General features: G+C 33.6%; 2 protein-coding genes across 6 annotated transcripts in view; one reads left to right on the forward strand and one right to left on the reverse strand.

Annotated features, from left to right (window-relative positions):
• Window positions 1-529: 529 nt before the first annotated feature.
• On the forward strand, window positions 530-17,133 carry Hgsnat (Heparan-alpha-glucosaminide N-acetyltransferase). The gene is made up of 11 exons (XM_075299788.1): window positions 530-948; window positions 7,042-7,195; window positions 7,277-7,422; window positions 11,918-12,039; window positions 12,101-12,266; window positions 15,587-15,791; window positions 15,855-16,019; window positions 16,085-16,206; window positions 16,275-16,444; window positions 16,509-16,695; window positions 16,768-17,133. Exons 2-11 carry the CDS (start codon window positions 7,052-7,054, stop codon window positions 17,060-17,062), a joined length of 1,722 nt encoding a protein of 573 aa, XP_075155903.1. The 5' UTR covers window positions 530-948; window positions 7,042-7,051; the 3' UTR covers window positions 17,063-17,133.
• Window positions 17,134-21,822: 4,689 nt separating this feature from the next.
• Window positions 21,823-24,478, reverse strand: part of LOC142228691 (uncharacterized) — a 64,903-nt gene continuing 62,247 nt past the window's right edge. For all 5 annotated transcript variants that reach the window (XM_075299176.1, XM_075299178.1, XM_075299180.1 and 2 more), the window contains one exon: window positions 21,823-23,036. In XM_075299176.1, the coding sequence (XP_075155291.1) occupies window positions 22,740-23,036 (297 nt within the window). In that variant the 3' untranslated portion in view covers window positions 21,823-22,739. The remainder of the gene's footprint in view (window positions 23,037-24,478) is intronic.

A 24,478-nucleotide genomic window follows, 5' to 3' on the forward strand; every position in this document is an offset into this window, starting at 1 on the left:
TGTTAACTTATATATGCGAAGGTGGGAATTAAGTTTGAGTTTAAGCCTAGTACTAAGATCACGTTTTCGTAAGAAAAACTGTTATACTCCATATAAAAAACGTTAAGCCTAGTACTAAGATCACGTTTTCGCACGAAAAACTTTTATACTCCATATAAAAAACGTTAGCGCGGAATAAACGCGAAATGTTTATTTTGAGCATTTTAAAACACATATTTATACAACCCTGGATTTTTCGCACGAAAAAATAGGAAGGCATATTATTTCGCATAAATAAGTTAACATCCCTGGGTTTGAAACCCTATTTACGGAGATAGATGACGATATTCGTTTTTCACAGAAACGAACTTAGTACTATGCATTATGTGAGAAAAAGTTGTCATGAAATGTTCACCAGAAAAAATGATTAAAGTGAACAGTCCTATTACTCCTACCAGCAGCCGACTCACAGTAGTTTTTGATGCAATTGGATTTCAGATGCCGGCGCTTTAATTTAAAATATATTTTCATATATATACATAAAATTGCACTATTAATTCTATTATAATTTAGGCAAAGAAATTATATGGTCGTTTTTTCAAACAATAACTTAAAAATGTCTATATATATTTCTTAAAATTTCCCTACAAACATGTGTATCTCAAACCACAGTTGTGCACTAAAGATACATTCCAAAACCAGCACCAAAACAAACCACTTGCTTCATTCATTCATTAGTCGTCGTCGTCCAGTCAATAACAAAACACAAACGAATTACTTGTAGTTGCTCTAAATAAAAAGTGAAATTATTTCTTGGTTTATCGTTGTTCCCAAATAGTGTAACAATATTTTGGTTGCTCTTTAATGTGCAATTGCGCTAACAGTGAAATTATGTAGAACTGGAATGTATGAATAATATATCATTGGCAAAATTGTGCAAAACTTTTCTAATAAAACCAAGTAAACGACGTAAGTGGAACTCAAAACAATAAAACACTCTCACCCCAATAAACACAAACGTTTGAAAAATGCTAAATTTCAACAATTTTTCAAACATTTTTTCAAAGGATTAGGGTAATATTCAAGTTGAGAAATTGTTGAGAAAATCGCGATCTCAACAAAAAACAGACATTACCCTCAACAGTGAAATTCAACACATTAGCAATAATATCTCAAGTGTTGTCCTCAAATTGAAATGCATCGATACTCAATAATTTGTCAAACAATTTTCGATGCGAGTAAAATTCAAAATTAACATCGTTGCAAATACTTTTCAACCTAAATTTGTATGAATGATATCCCCACTTCAAATTGAAAGTCAAAGCCAAAATTCTATGAATTTTGTATAATTTATTCATTTTCATCAAAATAAAAAATGTAATAATACACTACACTACATAATACACTACAATACCAATTGATAAATAATAGTCTTATTAAAGATATCAACAAATAAGAACAAAAAAACAACAAACAACAAAACTTTAAATATCTTAAACATTATTAGTAAACACATAAAACAGCATTAAAATTTATTAACATGCGGCCAATTTGGAATTAGGAACGTACTGGACCCCGTGTTAGAATTGATTTCCAGCAGAAGCAATTCACAAAATATCCATTTTAAACTGATAATAGCATATGAATTAAACTGACGATGTGATGCACATTTTCATCCAGAAGTTGTTGATTTCAACAATTTGTTGCTTTTAACAATTTTAATTGGTTGCACTGGTAATGTTTCTGGAAACTTTTTCTTGTCGATAAGCCACTCATTTTTCATTGGTCAGCTTCTTATAGTTTGCAAGAATGTAGCATCCAAAGATTTTAGTTTTCTGCAAAGAGATTTAAATTTAGTGACTTCTCTAAAGTGTTGATTTAATTTTTCATATTGATGTACCAATTATTATAAACTATTTGAAGCAGTTCCAGTTAATTGTCCACCATTTTTTCATTGGTCAGCTTTTTAATGTTTTTAAGAACGTAGAATCCATAATTTTAGTTTTCTGCAAAGAGATATACATTTAGTGACTTCCTTAAAGTTTTATTTCATTTTTTATTTTCACTTACCTATTTTTATAAACTATTTGGTTATTTGTCTAAAATTTTCCATTTTTTTAATCTCTTGCAATTGACCACGAACTTCGTTGCACAAATAAGTATTGAAAACCACATGGTTTTTTCGTTGCATTTTAGGGTAGTGTTTTGTCAAAGTTTTCTCATATTATCTTCAACACCTTTTCAAAGATTTCGTCAACATTTTGGCAAATTGGAAGTAATTCGCAAACAATTTGAAGATGTATTGAAGATGAGCTATTTCAAGTCAAGTTGAATTTATGTTGAAAATTATATTTACCCTCAAACTGAAAAGTTGTTGCATTTGAAAAACGCTCATCCTGTGTTTATTGGGACATTTTGTACAGTGGCTCAAAGTAGAGTGAATGCACTTACCGTAAAAACTGAGAACAAGTTTTTAAAACAAAATTGGGGGTATGGGATACCATTTTAAAGAGAAATTTTTGAGTAAAAAAAAATTTGTCGGAAAATCCTAGTTTTTGAGATATCGACTCTTGAAATCGGTATTTTCCTTTTTAATTTTGTTAACTGTTTCATAAAATTTCAGAAATGTTTGCGTATTAAGCTTAGCTCAGGTTGGGTTGTAAAGAATGACATAAATTTTGTGTTAAATTGATGTCCATTTAGGCGACTAAAAGTCCATTGTGATTCCTCGATGTAATTTTCCCAGCTTCTTCCTTCCGATGTGGTCCCCTTTGAAATGGTCTCAGAACTTCCACTGGACCGCCTTCCTTAAAAGAAATCATAGAACAACCAACCAGAGGCCTGATGAAGGCAAGTATGTGAGATCAGTGAGAGCCTGATAAAAAAAGGCGCAGTATCTTTTTTCTTCTAAAGGATAATGCTGGACACTGACACAGGAAGTGGTAAGATATCATCTTTAAGGCCTAAAAATCAAAGGCTGCAATTCCTCTATGTTCATCGACATTAAAATTTCGCATTTCCTTCGCTTCTTTTCGTCGCATATCAACTTGGTTTGGGGGAACTAGAATCTGTTGGTATGCCTCTGGCTACCTGCAAGCTCTTACTGCGTGAGAAGGCTGTAATGATGTTCGATGGGAGAATTGTAAGGGTTGTAACGACACCAAGCAAATATGACCCCATTTAAACTTAAACCGCACACTAGATATGCTAGTGTTCTCGAGACGCCACATATCACTCCTGATATCTGCTATAACGGGTCGCTGTCTGATAGGCGATTTAGAAAAAACTATTGGTGCGAAGTATAATGACTATTGTATGAGCTGTCATGATGCGGAGGAAAAGGAATCAATAAAACACCTCTTGTGTGAGTGTCCTGCATTTTGTGTAATGCGTAAGCAAATTTTACGGGCATATAGCTTCAGATTACTGGCAGACCTGGAAAACGTTAACTTAAGCAGTCTGCTAATGTTTTTGGAACAATCTGGTTGGTTCAACAGAAGAAAATAATCGAGAAGGTTCAACGGTTAAAACTAGAAGTGCCCATATGTAATAGGTACATTTAGTTAACGTGGTATCACGATGGACTGAATAGTTTAAGTGAGCCTGAATCTTAATCGGGCTGCCACTTTAACCTAACCTAACTTGGTTTGCTCGCAACTATCATATTTGACATCTATACTGTAAAGATAAGAATATAGGGAAGGAAAAACGTCCGCTAGGACATTCTTCGTTTCACTAGCGACCTCCTTAGCCAGCACATCCGCCTCCTCATTCCCTATTATCCCACAGACAGAGTTATATTATGCTATTCACAGAGTTATATTATGCTATTTAGTGAGAAACTTGAGTTCTCTACGATAGCGGTTGACTACCTTAGACCTTATGTCATCACTGTATAAGGCTTTTATAGCTGCTTGACTGTCGATGAATAAGCTGATATCGCTTCTCATCAACAGCGACTCAGCAGCCTTTATGATCGCTGAAATCTCCACCTGGAAAATACTTGATAGTGATTGCAGCGTGTAAGACTCCCAGTTCACTGCAATAAATGGCGCTGCCCGCTCCTTCTTCCATATTTGATCCGTCCGTCCTCCTGTCCTCCTCCGGTTTTTCCAGTATTATGAAAGTGTGTTGGTGTATAACAAAAAATTTTTGGAAAACAATTGCCATTTTTTCTTACTTTTCGAGATATTTTTATTTATTGATTTTTGTTAAAAAGCGATTTTTGGAATTTCTTTTTAAATGTTTGCAAATTAAAGATAGAAATTCGATTTTTTAAGAAAAGTAACGCGGGCCATTTTTTCCATTTTATTGTTTTTCTCTCTTCAATGTGTTGTGTCTCTCTTCAATGATTTTCTGTATAAAACTCTCAACGAATTCACAATGTACTACAAATTAGCTTTAATATGAGTAGCATAAGTTTTGTGTTTAGAATCGAAAATTCTACACACTGGGCTAAAATTGGGCCAATCGGATATATAGTAGTAAAGAAATGTGAACAAGTATATACGGCCGTAAGTTCGGCCAGGCCGAATCTTATGTACACTCCACCATGGATTGCGTAGAAACTTCTACGAAAGACTGTCATTCACAATCGAATTACTTGGGTTGTGGTATCTTAAAACTTCTTAACATCGTTTTCTAAATTGTGAGTTAGTCCTTACGTGGTATATATTAGACAAAGAAGTTATGTATAGTTAAGTCTATTATAATTATGAATCGATATGGACTTTTTGCACGGTACGTAGAGAGCCAGAATTGAAATACTGGGGTCGCTTATATGGGGACTATATAGAATTATGCACTTGATATGGACCAATTTTTGTGTGATTGGGGATCGATTTATCTGAGGGCTATATGTAACTATAGACCGATATGGACCTAGTTAGGCATGGTTGTTAACGGCAATATAATACTAGCACAATGTACTAAATTTCAACTCACTCGGATGAAATTAGCTCCTCCAAGAGGCTCCAAAACCAAATCTCGGAATCGGTTCATATGGGGGCTATATATGATTATGGACTGATATGGACCACTTTTGGCATGGTTGTTAAATATCGTATACTACCACCACGTACCGAATTTCAGCCAGATCGGATGAATTTTGCTTCTCCAAAAGGCAAAGGATCGGTTTATATTCCTGCATGGTTGTTGGATACCATATACTAACATCACGTACAAAATTTCAACCGAATCGGATGAATTTTGCTCTTCCAAGGGGCTCCGGAGGTCAAATCTGGGGATCAGTTTATATGGGGGCTATATATAATTATTGACAGATTTCGACCAATTTTTGCATGGGTATTTGAGACCATATACTAACGTACCAAATTTCAACTGAATCAGATGAATTTTGGTCTTCCAAGAGGCTCCGGAGGTCAAATCTTGTGATCGGTTTATATAGGGGCTATATATAATTATGGACCGATGTGGACCAATTTTTGCATGGTTGTTAGAGACCATATACTCATACCATGTACCAAATTTCAGCCGGATCGGATGAAATTTGCTTCTCTTAGAGTCTCCACAAGCCAAATCGGGGGATCGGTTTATATGGAGGCTATATATAATTATGGACCGATGTGGACCAATTTTTGCATGGTTGTTAGAGACCATATACTCACACCATGTACCAAATTTCAGCCGGATCGGATGAAATTTGCTTCTCTTAGAGTCTCCACAAGCCAAATCGGGGGATCGGTTTATATGGCGGCTAAATATAATTATGGACCGATATGGACCAATTTTTGCATGGTTGTTAGAGACCATATACTCACACCATGTACCAAATTTCAGCCGGATCGGATGAAATTTGCTTCTCTTAGAGTCCTCGAAAGCCAAATCGGGGGGTCCGTTTATATGGGGGCTATACGTAAAAGTGGACCGGTATGGCCCATTTGCAATACCATCCGACCTACATCAATAACAACTACTTGTGCCAAGTTTCAAGTCGATAGCTTGTTTCGTTCGGAAGTTAGCGTGATTTCAACAGACGGACGGACGGACATGCTCAGATCGACTCAGAATTTCACCACGACCCAGAATATATATACTTTATGGGGTCTTAGAGCAATATTTCGATGTGTTACAAACGGAATGACAAAGTTAATATACCCCCCATCCTATGGTGGAGGGTATAAAAATGTGTCAAAAAGGTCTTCAAAATGCTATTGAGAACTTAACTGTACATCCGTTAGTTTTTTCTCTAATCGTTTACAAAAATCGTTTCGATAAGTTAACCAAATTTTGCTTTCTGAATTGTAATAATTAATAATATTTAGTTTTAATGCGTCCTTTAATATTGCAATTGGCTTCCACCAATGATATTGTAATATTCTATAGTATAAGTGTATCATTACACACTGATCATGTATTACAAATCATTTACGTCGTTCTCATTGACCGATAATAAAGTTTATTAAAACATTAATTCAATGTCTTCCTTTAATATGAGTTATGATTTTTCTACATTGATTGACTAATTCTGGTAATTGGAGGTCGTTGGCATATTATTGTGTATTTATATTTACATTGTATAATCGTACATATATCTATTAGTTATAAGTGTATAAACAAAGAAAAATTCCTCAGTAAATGTAAGATATTTCGTGTAGGGATTAGAGATATCAGCTTGCAGAAATATTAAATAGCAATAGCAAGTAGACGATATATTTCCCAAAAAAGGGCCATAATTTCATTGCAACTTTTTACATTTAGTCAGTGGAGAAAACAGCAAAATAAGTGACGACAAAAAACGTCTCCACAAATAGCCACCTGTGTCGATAAAAACCGATAGCAGAAGATATCGACACATAGAATACAAATTAGTGGCGACAGATGAAAAGTGACGGCGACTTTAGGAAAAAGTGTAACTAGTTTCCTTCTTTTGAGTTTGGCTACCATTTCAGTTCAGTATATCTAAAACTTGTTAACACTTCATGTCAGCTACCCTGTATTAATGAAGGGGGTGTCATTAATCAGACCACTAAACTAATCTGTGCTTATTAAGATATAATATATCTAATATTTTATTATTTATTATATCTAACATTATTACAGATAATATGAAATGTCAGAATTCACAGAATATGTGGAACCAACATGGCGTGGCCTTAATATGCGCCAGTTGAAAGTTGATGAAGCTTACTTAATATTAAAAAATCTTTATGACAAGGTTACTTATTTGTATACCCTATCCGAGGAATGCTATACGGTGAGATTATTGATTTTTTTTTTTTAAATTTAATATTGTTGTTAAAAATAACGTTGATATCTTTTTTAATTTGTTTTACAGTGTCCGTATACAAAGGTGAAAGCTCTGCATCCACATCAAACCAATGGCAAAGATATCGAAAATTTAACGACCACTCTAAATGTAGCTCACGCTTTAAAATTCAAAATATTCGATTACGATGTTGGGCGCTATGCCTTTAGCAATGAGTAAGTTTATTTCTTTTTGTTTTTTGTAACGATGATATACAATTTGACGACAAAATTTATTGAAAAAAAAAACAATGCAAAGATGTTCACATGTGCGTATAGTGTTTTTTTTTTATTATTAAGAAACAACAAGTTTTGTCAATTAAGATATTTTAATGAAACGATTCATTGAGTAAAGATTTTATATACATAAAGCTAAATTTACACTGTTAATAATAACACATTGTACCAAAAGCGCACTACTGCTATGTTTTTGTTGTACAGCAACAAATCAATTTTTTTTTGTAATAGCATATTTGCTATCAAAAGTAGTAGTAACAGCAAAAAATTTAGTTGATTCAGCAATTTTTGACCTGCTGAAAAAGGAAAGCATTCTCGTTTGATACACCGAAACAAATTTGTTTGTGACAGAGCAAACAAATCAGCGAAAGCAACAAAAAGTGCGCTGCAGAAAGGAAAAACTGCAATTATTTACTAAAATAGTCAAAATTGTATATTATTATTTAATCTCGATTACACTAAAATATCATTTAGTTTCGTTGGAATTAACACAATAAAAACAATATATAAAAAATCAGATTATTTGTTCAAAATCCGAACATTTTTACAAAATTAAAATTAAATAAAAATTAAAGCATAACAACATACAAAATGTTTGCTAACCGTATTTAGGAGCTTTAATGAGTAGTATAGGACTGGAATACACAAAATACAAAACAATTTTTGGTTCTTTAAAATAATTTATTGTTGGTGTTTTGATAAAAAAACGAATAGGGCCTACATGAGGCTATGTTGCTAATAAAGTTGAAATAAATAAATAAGTAAATAGAAAACAAAAATAAATATATACGGCCGTAAGTTCGGCGAGGCCGAATCTTATGTACCCTCCACCATGGATTGCATAGAAACTTGTACTAAAGACTGTTAATCATAATCGAATTACTTTGGTTGCGTTAAAATTTGCCGATGGCAAGGTATCTTAAAAATTTTTAACACCGTCTTCTTAATTGTAAGTTAGTCCATACGGGGTATATATTAAACAAAAAAAGCCGATTAAATACGTATATAATTCAGTGTGACATTTTCCATACAAATAAAATTTTGACAAAATTTTCTATAGAAATAAAATTTTGACAAAATTTTCTATAAAAATAAAATTTTGACAAAATTTTCTATAGAAATAAAATTTTGACAAAATTTTCCATACCAATAAAATTTTGGCAAAATTTACCAAATTTCAACCGGATCGGATGAATTTTGCTCCTCCAAGAGCTCCGGAGGTCAAATCTGGGGATCGGTTTAAATGGGGGATATATATAATTAAGATCGGTATGGACCAATTTTTGCATGGTTGTTAGAGACCATATACTAACACCACGTACCAAATTTCAACCGGATCGGGAGAACTGTGCTCTTCCATGAGGCTCCGGAGTTCAAATCTGGGTATCGATTTATATGGGGGCTATATATAATTATGTGGATCAATTTTTGCATAGTTGTTAGAGACCATGTACCAAATTTCAGCCGGATCGGATGAAATTCGCTTCTCTTAGATGCTCCGCAAGCCAAATCGGGGGATCGGTTTATAAGGGGGCTATACATAATTATGGACCGATGTGGACTAATTTTTGCATAGTTGTTAGAGACCATATACTTACACCATGTACCAAATTTTAGCCGGATCGGATGAAATTTGCTTCTATTATGGGTTCCGCAAGCCAAATCGGGGATCGGTTTATATGGGGGCTATATATATGTTAATTATGGACCGATGTGGACCAATTTTTGCATAGTTGTTAGAAACCATATACTTACACCATGTACCAAATGTCAGCCAGATCGGATGAAATTTGGTTCTCTTAGAGGCTCCGCAAGCCAAATCTGGGGATCGGTTTATATGTGGGGTATATATAATTATGGACCGATGTGGACTAACTTTTGAATGGTTGTTAGAGACCATATACTTCCACCATGTACCAAAATTCAACCGGATCGGATGAATTTTGCTCCTCCAAGAGGCTCCGCAAGCCAAATCTGAGCGTCGGTTTATATGGGGTCTATACGTAAAAGTGGTCTGATATGGCCCATTTATACCAATACCATCCGACCTACATCAATAACAACCACTTGTGCCAAGTTTCAAGTCAATAGCTTGTTTCGTTCGGAAGTTAGCGTGATTTCATTCTTAGATCGACTCAGAATTTCACCACGACCCAGAATATATATACTTTATGGGGTCTTAGAGCAATATTACGATGTGTTACAAACGGAATGACAAAGTTAATATACCCCCCATCCTATGGTGGAGGGCATAAAAATGTTTGCTATTCTAACACTCAAAAAATTGTTAGTAGACGCTGCAAAAAATTTACCAAAAAGAATAAACAAACCCATCCTTGTCTTCTTGTTTTTAAACCCAATACACCTAAAGAAATTTTTTGTTTTTTTATTTAATCCATTATAATCGAGCCAATATTGGCCATATACGATTATTATAAAGGGTGATTCTTTTGAGGTTAGGATTTTCATGCATTAGTATTTGACAGATCACGTGGGATTTCAGACATGGTGTCAAAGAGAAAGATGCTCAGTATGCTTTGACATTTCATCATGAATAGACTTACTAACGAGCCACAACGTCGAATTTTCAGTGAATGGGCCCTAGAAAAGTTGGCAGAAAATCCGCTTTTTTATCGACAAATTTTGTTCAGCGATGAGGCTCATTTCTGGTTGAATGGCTACGTAAATAAGCAAAATTGCCGCATTTGGAGTGAAGAGCAACCAGAAGCCGTTCAAGAACTGCCCATGCATCCCGAAAAATGCACTGTTTGGTGTGGTTTGTACGCTGGTGGAATCATTGGACCGTATTTTTTCAAAGATGCTGTTGGACGCAACGTTACGGTGAATGGCGATCGCTATCGTTCGATGCTAACAAACTTTTTGTTGCCAAAAATGGAAGAACTGAACTTGGTTGACATGTGGTTTCAACAAGATGGCGCTACATGCCACACAGCTCGCGATTCTATGGCCATTTTGAGGGAAAACTTCGGAGAACAATTCATCTCAAGAAATGGACCGGTAAGTTGGCCACCAAGATCATGCGATTTGACGCCTTTAGACTATTTTTTGTGGGGCTACGTCAAGTCTAAAGTCTACAGAAATAAGCCAGCAACTATTCCAGATTTGGAAGACAACATTTCCGAAGAAATTCGGGCTATTCCGGCCGAAATGCTCGAAAAAGTTGCCCAAAATTGGACTTTCCGAATGGACCACCTAAGACGCTGCCGCGGTCAACATTTAAATGAAATTATCTTCAAAAAGTAAATGTCATGGACCAATCTAACGTTTCAAATAAAGAACCGATGAGATTTTGCAAATTTTATGCGTTTTTTTTTTAAAAAAAAGTTATCAAGCTCTTAACAAATCACCCTTTATTAAAAGTGTAATGAAATTTGTTAGTAACCATAGCTAAAAAAGCAAAAAATCTGCTGAAAAAAGGAAAGTAGTCACTAAATATATTAGAGAACACTTTTAAAGATATTAGAGGACAGAAATATACATAAAACTATTCTAGGTTCTTGAAAATACTTTGGGTAACACTTTAAAGCATGCGAATTTTACGAATTATTGCTCATTAGTCAATGTATTATAAAAATGTAACAACAAACACCTACTGTAGGTTTTAGCAGACTGTTTTCTATACTTTGCGGTCAAAGAAAGACATTTATTAGCAGAAAAAAATTGCAGAAGAACAAACTTTATACTAAAAAAGGCAAATCAATTGATGTTTGCTGTAATCTGTAAAAAATATTAATATGCAAAGGAGGACAAATTTGCCTTAATGTAATGAAAAATATTAGCGCCACATTTCTGATGTTACCAAATTCAATAGCGAATCAGGTTTCATTTTTTATTAAAAATCAAATGTTGGAAAAATATCAATAAAACCAAACCCAACGAAATTTGTTAGTAGTCGCAGAAGATAAATCTGCAGAAAAGTAGAAAGGGAAAGCTGTGAAAGCTGTTTGCTGAAACAACAAACCTTGTCAGCTGTTTTTTTTTTTTTAACTCGATTACCCTTAAACATGCTTTAGTTTAGCTCAAACAAACAAACAAAAATAGTGTTATTATATTTCTCTAATTAAGACTAAATGTTTATTATAGGGATTGAATATACTAAAAACTATTTTTACTTCTTGAAAATACTTTGGCTAATATTTAATAAAGAATAAACACCGATTGCTATAACAGCAATTCGGAAAACAATTCGAATTCGTATAAGTAGGTTCCTTACCTGATTTCATAGCCACTGAGTTAGTTTTGATTCATACGATTTTTGAGACAAAAAAACTATAAATTGAAACAAAAACATTTAATAAAAATTTATCAAAAAATGAGAGATGATATCTAATATGATGGACTTTATATTTTGTATATTAAATTTATATCTGGTTTTAATAAGACCAATTACCTAATTTTTTTCATCAATTCACAGAACTGCTTTGTGTGAATTTGAACAAATTAATTTAAAGGAATTCGGTGTTTATAACTTAACCTTAAATTCTAATGGTACTTGCAACTGGAATATCGATAAGGACGGTGTAAATGTTAATTATTGTAAGTGAATTATCTAAGAAACTATGCAAATTGTGATTGACCATATCCATTATCTTTTCAGCTTTATTGTCCGTTTTTGTGTTGGTGACATTGATTTTAACGATTCTTAAAATATCACTTTGTGCTTGGCGTTCATATCGTTACGAAGATGAAATTTTGGAAAATGTGGGAACTACCTCAGCCCCCGTTCCGAGGAATCGCATGCGAAGTTTGGATGTTTTCAGAGGGTAAGATGAGATGATAACAGATGTATTTCAGCTCTGGGCATAGAAGAGTGCATATGATTGAAATTATACTCATACACGATATGTGTAGCAGAACCTCACGCACGAATAACTTTTTTAGACTCCAGCACGATTCACGACAATTCACGTAACTCACGACAAATTCACGAGACTCACGACAGTTTCAAATGAGCTACAGTAACAAAATAGTAAAAATAGAATATGTTTCACCAGCCTATGAGCAAGAATAAAATCTGGAGCTGTAGCGTGTATTTTTTTTTTTTGTATTCACAAAAAAATCTGATTCAATCACGAAATTAATTGATCCAATTAGTTTTTTTAATTGAAATGTTTTCAATCACAGAAATGATAGTATCAATTAAAAAATTTATTGAATGCCAATCAAAGGCCTGCACTAGAGTTGGGTAGTTCCGGAGCGAACTAGCTCTTTGGAACTATTCCGTGGCTGGAACTAAATGAACTGGATCCGATACCTTTACTCTTTCAGCTCCTCAGTTCCTTATATTCATTTCGTTGTGTACTCATTCCATTTCTTTCGCTCTTTATGACAACAGCTCTCACTTAAATTGAAGTTGCCAGATCCTTAATGAAGATATCGAAACTGTTCCAACCTAAATATCAATACCAACATGCTTTACAAAAATTATGTAAATAAGCAAAAGCTGTACAATGCGGAAGAATATTTTACGCAATAGAAACATATCATAAACGAAAGGCGAACTCTTTTGGTCTAAAGTCGACAAAATAATTTTTTACATAGTAACTTTTGATTTTCTCAATGAAAAATTTAAACACGATATTTCTAAAATAAATGTAGATCTTTGTATTAGTATTGATCTCTGAAAATTTTTCTACAGAGTTATACCATTATCTAATTTTAATTATACAACATTTTTATTATACAAATTAATGTTCAAGAAATTTGATTAAATTCTTGTGAACTTTTATGTTTTACTTAAATTTAGTATTCATGCTTTTTATTTTCTTGCGGAGCTAAAATAAAATGCCTATATATGTGGTTCTTTAAGCACGTTCCTTATCAGGATCCAAAAGGAGCTGTGGAACTAAATGATGGAACTAGTTCTTTTTTAGGAGCGGATCACTTTAGTGAGCCGGGATCGCCCAACTCTAGCCTGCACAAGCCTATTCGAAGTAATCGATGTTCTAGTGAAGGCAATACACTCCACGAATACTTCGATTAATGAATAAAACAAAACCACTGTAAAGCGATTACAGTGTCAAGCATTGCAGAACCATCACATTCAAAAGGAATCGTTTTACATTTCTTTTCAATATTTTGGTTTTGAAGTAATCGTCACGATACGAGTAAATCAAAACATTTTTAGTGAAGTTAGAATACTTTGCTTTTGCAACGATGAAACTTCGTATGAGACACGAAGTAACTATCAAACAAAAGACAAACACAATCGTTGATCAGTTGATTGGCAGAAGTCAATGAATGCAGGCTGTGAGCGGGACTGTGCTTTTTATTATATGTGCCAACAATAAACAAAATAGGAATGGTGTGTGTAGCATACTCTTATAGTTGAGAAAACGAAATAACTTCATCTACACAGAAATGGAAATTATAAAACGAATGGATTTGGAATTCCGAATACTTCAAAACATTGTTTGGTGCTTGCTTTACTGGGTTCTTTTTGTTTTGGTTCACAATGTGCAAGGTTTATATATCACTCGTTTGAGAAAGGGACAATAAAGTTACTACCCGAATTGTGTGGCGTGTGCTTGAAGTATTCGCTGCAGAGGTTTGATGCCAATTAAAAAAATAATTAACCCTATAAAAAAAATTAATTGATATTATTTTTTGTTTCAATTCAAAAATTTGTTGAATCAATTAAATTTTTAATTATTTTTTTTTTTAACTCAATTAAGACTTGAATTGGAAAAACTTTCGTTAATTTTTTTTCTGTGCACGCACATTCGTGAACTGATTTTCACTGACGCTCATGCACGACATATTTGATTAGGTCCCTTTTACTAGAGTTAATTTGAATTTTGTTCGCGATTCACTCGTGTTACTCACACACACTTTTACTTCATAATCAAGCCAGGGAATTCCTTGCATTTGCAGACGAACGGTCTAAAATTAAGGGTGATATGGTCATATTTATGATATGCTGGATATGCACGACTGCTTCTAATCAGGCCGTTCACACGTTATCAATATGTCACCTTCAGACCTAAACAGTTCACAGCAGCAGCTGTCGATATTTTATACACACAGTCAATTAATTTTTTAATTGAAATGCCTTCAATCACGAAAATCATTAAAAAATACTTGATTAAAAACTTAATTGATTTCATTAGCAAATTTCAAATAATTGTTTAATTGATTCAATTAAAAATTTAATTGATGTTGATTGCAAACCTCAATTAATTTTTTAATTAAAAACGTAACTATTTATTTATTTATTTTATTCATTCACATATTACAAGATATACAAAATCTTTTAAATTACAGTATGTGATTAATGTTGGTACTATTTAAAATTTCGAATCATTTAAAGTTACAATTACAAATCAACAATTATAATTACAAATAACAGCATATATAGAAATATTTTATCATAATCATTAAAAATAAAAAACTGAAAACAAAAATGCAGCAAAAGCGACAGATAGTATAATGGAAATAGTGAGTATAGTTTAGTATTAGTGTTAGGCAGAAAAATGTCCATATAAGGCATTCTTCAATGTATTAGCATTGCCAATAAATTGAATCGATGCAGGTAAAGAGTTCCATAGGCGAACGGCGTTGAATAAGAAGTGCCATTCAGATACTAGTAACTATTTTCAATTACTTTCTTAACTGACTTTGTGTTCTTAGTTTGATTAAAAAATTGATTGTTTGAAATAAATGTTAAGTTAAAAATTAAAAACTTTTTAATTGAAAATATTTTGGTGATATTATTTCAAAAATATTTTGTACAATTACCAACTAAAATTTACCCTTACTTCTTCGAAGAAGAGCTTAAAGCATTATTCCGAATTAGAATAGAGCTCTCCTTGGATATGTTCACATATCTTTGGATATATGCTAGTCGTAGAGTGGCTGAAGTACGTTCTTCTATTATCAGATCGCCTTCAATAATGGATATATCTTAGTGAATTTTGGCTCAAATTCTTGATTTGCCTGTTTCATTAGCCCACATATTAACAAAGCCCCCAAAAAAGCGATCCCCAATTTCATATCTTGACCAATTGAACACCGCAAATATTATTATAATGAACTTTAATTTCTCAATTGGATAAATAATTTTCTCTTCTTTCTTTTCACTCAGAATGGCCATTGTTCTGATGATATTCGTTAACAGTGGCGGTGGTGACTATTGGTGGATTGAGCATGCCCCATGGAATGGCTTGCACTTAGCCGATGTAGTTTTTCCATCATTTTTATGGATTATGGGAGTTTGCATACCGATTTCAATAAAATCTCAATTGTCCAGAGGTGTAACAAAATCTCATATATGTTTACGTATACTATGGGTAGGTAGTAAATAGCATAACGGCTTCATTTACAAAAAAAATGTAATCACTCTCATAATTCAGAGAGCCATTAAGCTCTTCTGCATCGGTATCTGTTTGAATTCGATTAATGGACCGAATTTGGAAAATTTACGAATAATGGGAGTCCTGCAGCGCTTTGGTATAGCATATCTTATATGTGGTATTGTTCATACAATCTTTGCCAGCAAAGAGCGTATAGAATCTCAGGTAAGAAGCTGCCCAAAAATAAATGAATTTTTAGTTTATTTAAAAATTGGCGTTTTTGATTTTAGATTTTTTGGAGGCGTGCCTTAGATGATATAATTTCCTTTAAAGGTGAACTAATTGTGGCCTTTGTTCTTATCATTATCCACTTGTCTATTGTATTTGGCTTGAATGTACCAAATTGTCCAAGGTGGGTGGAAGGGTTTTTAATATGACTATATACAAAGGATTTAAATAAGTACGATTTATCATTTTTAGGGGCTATCTGGGACCAGGAGGTAAACATGCCAATGCATCATATACTGATTGCATAGGAGGAGCTACTGGTTACATTGATCTACAGATATTGGGTAATTCACATATATATCAACATCCTACTGCAAAATATATTTACGATTCTAAAGCATTTGACCCTGAAGGATTATTTGGTATGTACTATAACATCCGTATGGAATGAAGTATATACTCACTTAAATTTGTTCTTATCCTTAGGTTGTTTGCTGACAATTGTCCAGGTATTTCTGGGCGCTTTGACTGGAGTTATTATTTTGATACATACAGATTGGAGAGCTCGCATAACACGTTGGCTATTATGGTCTATGTTTTTGACCGTATTAACATCAATTTTAAGTGAATTTTCTAAAGAGTCCGGAATTATACCCATCAATAAAAATCTCTGGTAAGTAGTATCCCATTTTACGATTATCGCATTTTTTTGATAGAAAAACATTTGGATTCCCCCAAACCTTAGGTCATTGTCGTTTGTGTGCGCCACCACCGCTTTGGCCTTTACACTTTTAAGTATACTCTACTATGTTATCGATGTGCGTCATTGGTGGACTGGTTATCCATTTGAAGCATGCGGCATGAATGCTATCATTATGTATGTGGGTCATACTGTAATGCACAAAATGTTACCCTGGCATTGGCGTATAGGTGCCATGAATACTCATTTCCTTTTGCTACTAGAAGCCGTTTGGAATACATTGCTATGGATTGGTATTGCTTTATATTTGGATCATATTAGTTTCTATTACAGTTTGTAAATAGTATGTGTTCGTTTTTGTTGTTAATATATAAATAAATTATTTTTTAACATTTTGCGAATTTCATAAAATCAGTTTATACAAATTTGAATGTTATTTTTATGGCAATCCACTAGAACAACAAAAGGCAGCATCCTAGCATGTCTGATAGTTTCTTCGCCACTTGGTATTAAGTGACCACTTCGCCGCATACTCACCCTAGAACTTAATAATTAGAATTATGTCGTCGACAACTAAAGCTTAAATAAGTAGTAGATGTATCTACATCCTTCCGAGACTTCACACCAACACACAAAAAAAAATTAACTTACTTTTACCATAGACCAAAAAATTTATAGACATCTCAAGTGAATTCAAAGCGCGGATGTCTGCACTTTTTCATCTCCAAAATAATGATTTTTAATTTATTTTTTATATGTTTTCTTTCATTTCCTCTCTGGAAAAGAACATACAATTCTGCCACATCCACAGAATTTTTAATGCAAATTGGTTGATTTGTACGGCGATTCCCGTTCTCCAAAAATAAATTGAGTGAAAATCGTGTGCACAATTGACTAATGAGTGCGGAATGCAAATAAGCAAAAGCATTGTGATTTGAAACGAAAACTCCATACATTATTATTATTTAGGAACGGTCCCATCGCCCACTTTCCCGCCCCTTCCGACAGTGAGGGGCGAATTATCTTTATAATTTCTGTATTTATCGGATTTATTGTCCAAATCAGTGATGTACACTGATTACGGAGGCAACGAGCAGAGAATGAAGCCGCCGAGTAGCGCCGCTGATTTTAGCCGCCGACCCGTTTTTTGGCAGTCGACGCCGCCGCCGTAATGTCGACTCATCTCGACTCAAATTTAGCCGCCATTTAATCAAAACTATTTATTAAAAATAGAAAAATGTATTAATAATTGTTGTATTTTCTGCCAAAATTTTGAACTTTCGATCCACAATTATTCAATATTGGGTTTCTATAATAATTTTGCAAAAATCTTGTTCAAAAAGTTTGAATCATATGTAAATTTAATTGTAACATTGGTTGTACAACCAATCTCATAACCATTCAGATAACCTCAATTTGAATTTATAATGGATAAATCTCAGCCGCAGAATATACAACTTTTTTCGGCTTAGCCGCCGCCGCCGGAGGCAAAATTTTAGTATCAGCCGCCGCCGATAAAAATGGGTCGGCTTCATTCTCTGGCAACGAGTCTGAAATGATTTTGCAATTGTAGAAAAATATCTTAGCCAAACTGAGTAAAATAAAAAACAAAAAGACCTTCGAACCCCGGAAATAAAATCCAGTGTCCGTTTCTAGATCAAATGCTCCATTTACAAAAATCTTGTTCAAAAAGTTTGAATCATATGTACATTTAATTGTAACATTGGTTGTACAACCAATCTCATAACCATTCAGATAACCTCAATTTGAATTTATAATGGCTAAATGTCAGCCGCCGAATATACAACTTTTTTCGACTTAGCCGCGTTCGCCGGAGGCAAAATTTTAGTATCAGCCGCCGCCGATAAAAATGGGTCGGCTTCATTCAATGCAACGAGTCTTAAATGATTTTGCAATTGTAGAAAAATATCTTAGCCAAACTGAGTAAAATTAAAAACAAAAAGAGCTTGGAACCCCGGAAATAAAATCCAGTGTCCGTTTCTAGTTCAAATGCTCCATTTACAACCTTACGAATACCGTAGTTCAACTGGTAGTCCACTGGTTCGTCAACTGGTAGTTTGTAAAAATTTAGAAATTTGATGTTATTTCATTATGTTAAATCGATTTCAAAAAAATCCCAAATTTATGGAAACTCACCACCAAATCCCCAACTCAGAAATTTCGTCCCCATTCACGAAAAATATCCCCAATTTGGGGGAACACTGGTTTGAAGAAATGCTGCATGGTATGCCTACGTCAATAAGCAATCAAAGTTCTGCTCAAATGAAAAAATTGTTATCACCTGATAGCATGAAACTACCTTACTAAATATGTCTTGATTCAAATGTTGGTTGCACCTATTTAGGGGAAGTATTTTCATTGCAGTAAATATAAAAATCAAAAGACGGTTGTTGAGGACTTCAAATCACCATGAAAACCGACAATCAAACCGATGCAAGCCGGTTTTTATACTCTGGTTTTGATCACTCTAGTTTGTACTAAAGTTAGTAGGCATTTGAGAGTAGTAATCAATTCCTAAATTTTTATATTTATATATCAAATTGTTTTCGTAACGTAGTCTACATATAGTAGTAAGATATATACTTAGTATTAAGGTGTGATTATATGTCAAGTTTTTGCAGTCCTTGATTGTAGTCCTAATTATTTTTATAATTTTTTAAGTAAATTTAATGTAATACTTTTTTTTTGAGTATCCCTATAACCGTATATGGCCGTTTCGGCTTGGTTGTAAAATGAGTTAAATAAATAAATAAATAAAGTATCTGACAACATCCCAGCAAAAACTAGGTAACCACATCTCATTACAAGTTACATTACCAGGAGTAAAGCTGTCATTACACATTGCATTATATTGCGGTGAGTTATAATGACTAACTTGTAATGGCAATAATAAATACTTCTCGGTAATTTTTGAATTGATATTCGCAAAATGTAATGCATTTGGCCGTTAATGACTTAATAAAATACAATAAATGACGGTGCCATTAGGTATAATTATTCACATAATTGGGCATTTACTTAAAAAAAATAAAAAAAACTCTAAAAGAATATGTTATGTAACGGTAATTCTGAAGATTTTTCCGTTAAGGAATATTCTTCACGAATATTTCATAATAATTGTGTTTTAAATTAATGATATTACCATTTTAAATAAATGCTTTATTATAACTCATACACATTACACTTTCAAAATCGACTTCACACTTTCAAAATCGACTTCAACTGCCATTTGCCTTATAAAAAGGATATATAAAATCCACTTTTAGTAGATTTCGAACATAATGTGAATCTAACTCCCTTAAACGACAACATTTATTTATATTTTAACTGTGAAAATAATTTGCCTGTAATCTTATTTAGATGATTTGTTACATTTTTGTTATACCCTCCACCATAGGATGGGGGTATATTAACTTTGTCATTCCATTTGTAACACATCGAAATATTGCTCTAAGACCCCATAAAGTATATATATTCGGGTCGTTGTGAAATTCTGAGTCGATTTGAGCATGTGCGTCCGTCCGTCCGTCTGTTGAAATCACGCTAACTTCCGAACGAAACAAGCTATCGACTTGATACTTGGCACAAGTAGTTGTTATTGATGTAGGTCGGATGGTATTGTAAATGGGCCATATCGGCCCACTTTTACGTATAGCCCCCATATAAACCGACCCCCAAATTTGGTTTGCGGGGACTCTAAGGGAAGGAAATTTCATCCGATCCGGCTGAAATTTGGTACGTGGTGTCAGCATATGACCTAACAACCATGCAAAAATTGGTCCACATCGGTCCATAATTATATATAGTTCCTATATAAACCGATCCTCAGATTTGGCTTGCGGAGCCTCTAAGAGAAGCAAATTTCATCCGATCCGGCTGAAATTTGGTACATGGTGTTAGTGTATGGTCTCTAATAACCATGCAAAAATTGGTCAAAATCGGTCCATAATTATATAAAGCCCCCATATAAACCGGTTACCAGATTTGACCTCCGGAGCCTCTTGGAAGACCAAAATTCATCCGATTCGGTTGAAATTTGGTACGTGATGTTAGTATATGTTATCCAACAACCATGCAGGAATTGGTTCATATCAGTCCATAATTAGATATAGTCCCCATACAAACCGATCCCCAGATTTGAACTCCGGTGCCTTTTGGAGAAACAAAATTCATCCGATTTGGTTGAAATTTGGTACGTGGTGGTAGTATATGATATTTAACAGCCATGCCAAAAGTGGTCCATATCAGTCCATAATCATATATAGCCTCGATCCCGAGATTTGGTTTTGGAGCCTCATGGAGGAGCAAATTGCATCCGAGTCAGATGAAATTTGGTACATTGTGCTAGTATATGGCCGTTAACAACCATGCCTAACTAGGTCCGTATCGGTCTATAGTTATATATAGCCCTCAGATAAATCGATCCCCAATAACAAAAAATTGGTCCATATCAAGTTCTTCTATAATTGTATATAGCCCCCATATAAGCGAACCCCATATTTCAATTCTGGCTCTCTACCACGTATGGACTAATTCACAATTTAGAAAACGATGTTAAGAAGTTTTAAGATACCACAACCCAAGTAATTCGATTGTGGATGACAGTCTTTCGTAGAAGTTTCTACGCAATCCATCGTGGAGGGTACATAAGATTCGGCTTGGCCGAACTTACGGCCGTATATACTTGTTTATTTCTACAATATTCGTTTTTATTCAAGTAATGTTCATATTACAGCATTACTCGCCATATTTTGATCCATTGTAATCGGCTAGAGAAGTCAATATTTTCGAGATTTGGTTGCCTGAGACAATAAGTGGTTATTTTGTAAACTTTGGTATATCAACGAATAAGTGATTACTTTAAAAGCACTAATTATTTCATGGTCAAAGGTATGCCTGGGGAGAAGTGCTTTCCTCCTAGGACATGCGTATGTAAATGTAATCCGTAGCGATGACAATTAATAAGTGGTTATTAATTTTTAAACAGGCTTACCTACAAGATTACCGGGTAATGAGAGTTTTTGCTGGGATTGTCTTGAAACCCTCACTATTTCGAATCTATTCAAAGGTATTACACTGTTTTTCGTCTTCTTTCTTTTTATTTATTTCTTAATCGTTATAACTAATACATATAAAAATGTATAAAATACAAAAAAAAACTTAAAATCTAAACATTATTTTTCCATCTGGGTAAATTGAGAAAAAATACATATTTATTGTATAAAATCGATCAATTGGATGGATATTCAATTATGGAACGAGACTTCATTATCAAAAAAATATATATCATTACATACAAATGTGAGTATGCTATTATAAGAAATTACATTTTTTTATATTCTATAAGTAATAGTGTATATAGTTTATGTACGTTGGTTTTGTGCTATGAACTATGTATTTTGCTTTTTTGTTTTTTATTAAGTAGTTGGTAGTAGTAGTATTTAGTTATTGGGTAGCTATGAGTCGGAATATACTACTTGATATTTATATTATAATCTACAAAAAAATGTGTACTATATTCGGAATTATATTTAACATAAGTAGGAATTATAGTTTTCGTTAAGTTTCTTTATATCAAAGGGAAGGGGGGGGGGTTATTGAAAATAGATTTGTTGGCATGGATTCAGTTTTGCAATAATTCTCACTTAAGAATACTCTTCGTTTTAATTGAATATAATTTCCAATATATAACTCACATAAATAACTCACATAAATTATTCTTATATTTTTGTGTATAAATTATTTTTGATTTGATTTCATAGCTAAAAAGCTGCTTTTAAAAAGTTTCAGTCATTTGATTTGTTTCTGATTTTTTTTTCTCGTGTGAAAAACATATTATGGTTCCATTTTTTAGAATTTGAAACACCATTAGCAAAATTTTTTTAATAAATTCATTCATATATGTAAAATTATTTTTGCTTTTTATTAAAATGCATTCGAGGAATTAGTACCCGAACTCAACTGCAACCACAACAGCATCATCACATGTAGCTTTCTTATGAAATCGAACATTCACAACACATCAATGTGTAGTACAGGCATTTGACCATCTTTTCATCTTCTTCTTCTTCTTCGACGGGTACATTATTGCCCATTTCTTTCATGGGTACACCATCGAGTTGATCGAGTTCTTTTCCATGGGATCCCTTGTGTTTCTTCTTTTTCTTTGGCTTAGCCAAGATTTCACGATCGTTACGATCTTGTATCGCGCTATCAACCCAATCCAAATCTGTTGATGGAATTTTGTCACTCACTGTATCTTCTGTTATGCTTTCGATGGAATTAACATCAGTCTGTGAATTAAAATGGTAACAAAAAGAAAAAACGAAATTAGTCTATTTATTCCAAAGTTGAGCCACCAAAAAACAAAATGTGCTAATTTCGAATAAACGCTTTTAAAATGTTTAATTATTTTAATGCCAATGATTATGACACCATAAATCGGGTATTTGATAATTGTTTTATGGCGTCTATTTCAATTAGACGCGTATTATTTTATACATTTTTGTTTTTTGTAAAAGTTGGGGTGATCATGTCAAATTGGTTGTGTAATAAAAGTAGGTATACAAAAAAAACTTTTTATCGAGAAAAAATGTAAATTTATTTCTGTAATAATTTAAGAGATTTGTTGATTATCGTAATCTCCTATTGTTGTATAACATCATCCATAATCATCTTCCAGACCGTTAGATTTGGTTTTTGTTTTTATCTTGTTCTGATGTTCAGATATGTATTCCTCGGGGAGAGAAGAGTATTTATGCTAGATCTTTTGTGGTAAGAATAGCTCGGTGTTGGAATCAATTGCCTCTTGAGCTACGCATTTTTTCTCATTGTAATAACCCATTTAATCTCAAACTCATGCAATATATGTCTAGTACCATCTAAATTGTAAGGCTCTTGCACGAATTACATCTCAACTATTGCATACTAGGGATGTCACCCGGGACAAATCCCGGGATTTTTGGGACGGGATTTATCCTGAATCTCGGCATTTTTTTATTTTGAATCCCGGGATTTTTCGGGATCCCGAAAAAATAATTCCAATTTGTTAAAATTTTGGCTTTTTGTGATTGTTTATTAAAAAATTGGAGTCTTCATTCAGTGTAGGTTAGGTTAGGTGGCAGCCCGATGTATCAGGCTCACTTAGACTATTCAGTCCATTGTGATACCACAGTGGTGAACTTCTCTCTTATCACTGAGTGCTACCCGATTCCATATTAAGCTCAATGACAAGAGACCTCCTTTTTATAGCCGAGTCCGAAAGGCGTTCCACTTTGCAGTGAAACCACTTAGAGAAGCTTTGAAACCCTCAGAAATGTCACCAGCATTACTGAGGTGGGATAATCCACCGCTGAAAAATTTTTTGGTGTTCGGTCGAAGCTGGAATCGAACCCACGACTTTGTGTATGCAAGGCGGGCATGTTAACCATTGCACCACGGTGGCTCCCTTCATTTAGTGTAAACGGCCCGACAAATTGAGTTGATAAACATTTATGGTACACCTTGAGTAAGAATTTATTATACATTAGGTATACTAAACAGCACTATTTCATCAAAAATCTAAGTAAACGATAAGGTTCTTTGAATAATGAGTTCATGTGAAATGGAATTCGTGCCACATAACATAAAAAGCAATAATAAAAGGTCCGTCAAAAATAGGACGAGATCGGGTTTATCTGATAAAAATTTGGATATTTTTACTTAAATCGATGAAGTACAAAAGGATTATCAAAAG

This window comes from Haematobia irritans, chromosome 3 (assembly GCF_050003625.1).
Source record: "Haematobia irritans isolate KBUSLIRL chromosome 3, ASM5000362v1, whole genome shotgun sequence".
In the NCBI taxonomy this organism is placed as follows: domain Eukaryota; kingdom Metazoa; phylum Arthropoda; class Insecta; order Diptera; family Muscidae; genus Haematobia; species Haematobia irritans.